At 56.3% G+C, this 4,698-nt stretch overlaps 1 protein-coding gene across 1 annotated transcript in view; it reads left to right on the forward strand.

Moving 5' to 3' along the window:
- Positions 1-305: 305 nt before the first annotated feature.
- ISCA1 (iron-sulfur cluster assembly 1) overlaps positions 306-4,698 on the forward strand; it is an 18,411-nt gene continuing 14,018 nt past the window's right edge. The window contains exon 1 of the mRNA XM_006018458.3: positions 306-484. Coding sequence (XP_006018520.1) covers positions 404-484 — 81 coding nt within the window. The 5' untranslated portion in view covers positions 306-403. The remainder of the gene's footprint in view (positions 485-4,698) is intronic.

Here is a 4,698-nt window from a genome sequence, read left to right on the forward strand (position 1 = left end):
GGCACTCCCCTCTGCAGCAGGCGCTCACTTCGGCGCACGCGCAGGAGGTGCTGCCCTGGGCCCCCCCCCCTACAGCAGAAACCCGTACCACAGCTTACCTCCTCCCACCCCTGCGCATGCGCCTTGAGGCGGGTGTCAGCCCCCCACAGCAAGGCACGAGCCGCTGGGGTCTCGCGTTGCGCTGAGAGGGGAGGTGACCGGAAGGAACGCACCGGTGCTTAGCAACGGCCGGCGGAGTAGAGCGGCCATTGGTCCCCCGCTTCCATCCAATCGCCAGGCAGAACCGGCTGGGGGAGATGACGTTTGCCGAACGCACTGCGCAGTCACGCCTTGCGCAGTGCCTTGACGTCGGCGGTGCCTATGGCAGAGGGCAGAGGACGGGGCTGAGGCGCGGGGGGAGGAGATGGCCTCCTCGGTGGTCAGAGCCACGGTCCGTGCCGTGAGCAAAAGGAAGATCCAGGCCACCCGCGCCGCCCTCACGCTGGTCAGTGCCGAGGCGGGAGGCAGGGAGCGGGCTGGCGAAGCAGCAAGCTCCCGGTTTGGTTGCAGTAAACGGGGGCCGGGCGGACGGGGGCGTTCTGCGCATGCGCCGCGGGCTCGTGTTCGGGCTCGCGACTGGCCGTTAACGGTCGCGCGCGGTTTGTTCCTCCTTGCCCGCCCCCCACCGCTGCCTTTGTGTTGTCCGCGCCGCTTCCCCGCCTCGCAGCGGCGGTCGCCGGCGCAGGCCCGGGCGCTGCTTAGCGTAGGTGACAGCGGGAGGAGCTGTGAAGGAGAAGCTGGAAACAGAAAGAAGGGTCCTAACAGCAGCTGCGCGTCTGCCCGGTCCAGCAGGGACAGTCTGGGTTTGGGTTAGGACCTGCCTCTGCCCTCTTGTGTTTAGTCAGGTGACAGAAGCTGCGGACTGGCTGTCAGAAGGAACCAGAAGGGTCTTTTTTGGATAATCTTTTTTTATTGGACCAGCTGCATGATTGGTCCAGGCTCATGAGGCCAGGGACAGGCATTCAGTGTATGTACAGACTTTTTTTGGCTGTGTTGACGCATTCAAATAATCGGGGAGACTTCTAAGTTTTTGTTTTGATAGACACCCAGCTCAGCCTCCTGCAGGTGCTCCTAGTTTCTCCTGGGAGAGTTGCTGCTGCTCTCCCAAGAGAAGTCGCCAGCATACAGATGTTGGAGTTTTTTCATTTGCAGTAAAAATGGCGGCTCCAGGTGAAAGGTAACCTGGGAACAACCAGGGTTAAATCACTCCCGGTGTTGAAGATGCTGACAATACAGGCTGACTGGGCAGTCTGGGGTAGCCAATCAGGGCTGACCTATGCACTGCTGCCCTCTGTTACCAGGCTGGCTAAGGGAGCCTGCCAAGCATGCTGAGGAGATCTGCACAGGGTCGTTCTCCCTCCCCCTTCACTGTGGCTGCAGTGTCAGCATTACAAGCTCTCGCTCTTCAGGGTCTCAGCATTGTCATTTTCCCAGCAAGTCCCCAAGAGAAACCTCCATTGTACAGATGTTAGGGCTTTTTCTCCCAGAGTAAAAATGACCTTTCACAAAAAAAAATAACCCCACAAAGGACCAAGGTTAAATTGCTCCCAGGAGACTTTCTCCTGCAAGACAGTATGTCTAGACCTGTTTTCCAACAAGCTTTCAAATGCAGTACAGCCTTCCAATCCTGAAGAAATCAGCCACAAAAATCCTTGCCTTTCACACATTTCCTGTACTGTCAAAGCTGTATCACTCCAGCACTACCTAAAACAAATGTGATTTTTTTTTTTTAAATGACATGCTTAATTTGTTAGATATTCACATGATACTGTGGAAGCCACTTGATCATTATATTTGTGGTTGGATATTTGGAGATTGGAAAGGAAAACTGTTCAGATCTGAAGCCCTGCCTCTCCAGCAAAGAGGAAATGCTGAGCTAAGGCATGCCAAAAGAGGAGCAGAATTGCTGGTGCTTTTAAAACCTAACTTTAAATTGCTTCATGTCCTAGCATTTTTAAATTTCAGCCACAGCAGTGCCTATAAGGAAAAATGAGTGCACGATATAATAAACATTTCAAATTTCAAAATGTTTTAAATTACCACATTTAGAATATAAACTAATGGTGCTTCAGCTTTGGGCCTAAGCTGACTTATAGTAGAGGTCAAAAAGACCTACTAGGTGAATCCTTGATAAATAATTCAGCTGGAAAATTTACCCTAATAACTGCTAGTACTTAGAGCAGGGGCGGGCAATTATTTTGGGTGAAGGGCTGCTTGCAGAGTTTTGGCAAGCCATTGAGGGCCGCATGGGTAGCCTTGCCCTTTGATAGGGGCCCTGCCCCCTGGTTGCTATTCTGGGGCTGGAAGTTCCGCCCTCTAATCTCTGACCTTTGCCACCAGAAGTCCCTCCCCTTGTCCCCTGAAAGTACTCTTTTCAGCAAGGGGGGTTTGCTATCAGAACCAGAAAAATACCAAATTATATTCTAAAAATCAAATGTGTACTACAACATTCCTTAATTTCATTTCAAAAAATATTTTTGTCCTGATTTACATGCGAGTGTGTGTATGTGTAGTGTACATACAGGTGATAGTATCATAGCTTAAAATGAGATCTTATTCTTGTATATTGTGGGTGGGTGGGTGTCAGTTTTGTGGGGGTCTGTGTGTGGGGAGGGTGGCTGGGGAGGGTTGTTTCTTGGGTGGAAGGGGAGGGTTTCCCACAGCCCCCTCTGTGGTAGGCAGAGCCCTGGGCGCTGCACTCCTCCCACTCCTGGCCTCAGGTCACTGGCGCAGCCCCATGCTTCTTCTGCCACTTGCTCCATAGAGCCCCAGACAGCCCCTGCCCCGCACTCCTGCCAGCCTGCTTTGGGTCCTGCCGGCGCTAGCCCTGGTGCACTGGCACACCGGCATGGGTCACACACTCCCACCTGGCTGTTGTTGCACTCTGTGAGCCTGCTCACTGCCCCTTCCCCTCTGCCCGCCGCAGCCATTTCCCCACTCCTCCTCCACTGGCCAGCCAGCACAACATTAGCACCAGGGACGACAGGAGCAGCTGATGGTGCGTGGGCTTGCAGGAGTGGTGGCAGAGGATCTGCCTGCTGTGGGAGGAGGGGAGGGGCAGGCTCTGGGCAAACTCTGCCTCTATCCAAGTCTGGCTTCCCCGTCTCCCTCCAGGGAGCCCAACTCCATAGAGCCTTGGCAGCCCTGCCTCCCTGCTCTGGGGCACCAGCATAGGCACCGTGCTCCTGTCTGGCTGTCACTGGCTCCCATGCCCCCGCTCACCTCAGTCCCCCCGCCTCAGCCCCGTGGTACAGGCAAGGTGAGTGTACACAGCCCTGACCCCGCGCTCGCCCGTCTGGGCTGAGTGGCAGGGGCGCAGAATAAACTGGTGCTCAGCACGGGAGAAAAGCCGCTCCTCCCCCACCTAATGGCTAGCGCTTCCTGGTGCAGCCACCTGAGTCTGTCCTGTATCTCTGCCGTGTCACCACTGCCAGCAGAGAGCAGGGACAGGCAGCCCCATGTGGGCTGTGAGCAGCTGCAGCATGGAGGACCAGTGGGGGGAGGAGGAGGTGCTGCTTTTCTCCCACACTGAGCACCATTTTGTCCTGCACCAGCTCCAGGCTCACAGCTGGGCATGAGCTGCTGCTTGTGGCGGAGGAAAGCAGCCTCCCCTCGCCACACTGGGCAGCTCACAAGTGGCAGTGAAGGATCTGCATCACAACCAAACTCTCCTGGAAGCCACACCAAACACTGCCTGGCGGCAACGAGGGAAAACCTCCTTCATCCGCCACAAGCAGCAGCTTGCGCCTAGCTGTTGATGCTGAGAGCCCGGAGCCGGTGCGGGGCCCAGGCTGAGCAGTAGCAGTGTGGGACAAACTGGTGCTGAGCGCAACAGAAAAGCAGCACTTCCCTCTCCCGCCACCAGTGCTCTGTGCTGCAGCCACTCTCAGCCCACATGGAGCTGCCTGTGCCTGCTCCCCGCTGGCAGCGGTGACACAGCAGAGACACAGGACAACCCTGGGCGGCTGGACCAGGAAGTGCTGGCCACAGGGAAGGGGAGGGATCGCTATTCTCTCGTGATGAGCACCAGTTTGTTCCGTGCCCCCGCCACTCAGATGGGCGAGCATGGGGTCACAGGTGCGACAAGCACACGCAGCCCTACTGCGGGGCTGGAACAAGGGGACTGGGAGCAAGTGGGTGTGCAGGAACCAGCAATAGCCAGGCAGGATTGTGGGGGCCCAGCTGGCAGGGGCTCTATGGAGCCGGACCAGCTGCTTCTTCTCCCTGCTGGTGCAGCCAAGCCCAACTCTGTAGACCCCTGCCAGCCCACACTCCTGCCACTCCACTCTGGACCCTGCTGGCACAGGCCCCGGGATACAACATGGGCCCCGCGCTCCTGCACAGCCGCTCACTTCCACTCCCATGCTCCTGGTTTCTCCTCTTTATAGATTTCATAGACATTAGGGCTGGAAGGGACCTCGGAAGATCATGGAGTCCAGCCCCCTGCCCTAAGGGCAGGAAGTCAGCTGGGTTCATAGGATCCCAGCAAGATGAGCATCCAGTTTGCTCTTGAAGGTGTTCAATGTAGACGCTTGAACCACCTCCGGTGGCAGGCTGTTCCAGACCTTGGGGGCTTGGACAGTAAAGAAATTCTTCCTTATGTCCAGCCTGAAACGGGCTTGTAGTAGTTTATGACCATTCGACCTAGTCGTCATCCCT

The sequence above is a fragment of the Alligator sinensis genome, unplaced genomic scaffold (assembly GCF_000455745.1).
Source record: "Alligator sinensis unplaced genomic scaffold, ASM45574v1 scaffold240_1, whole genome shotgun sequence".
NCBI classification, from domain to species: Eukaryota; Metazoa; Chordata; order Crocodylia; family Alligatoridae; genus Alligator; species Alligator sinensis.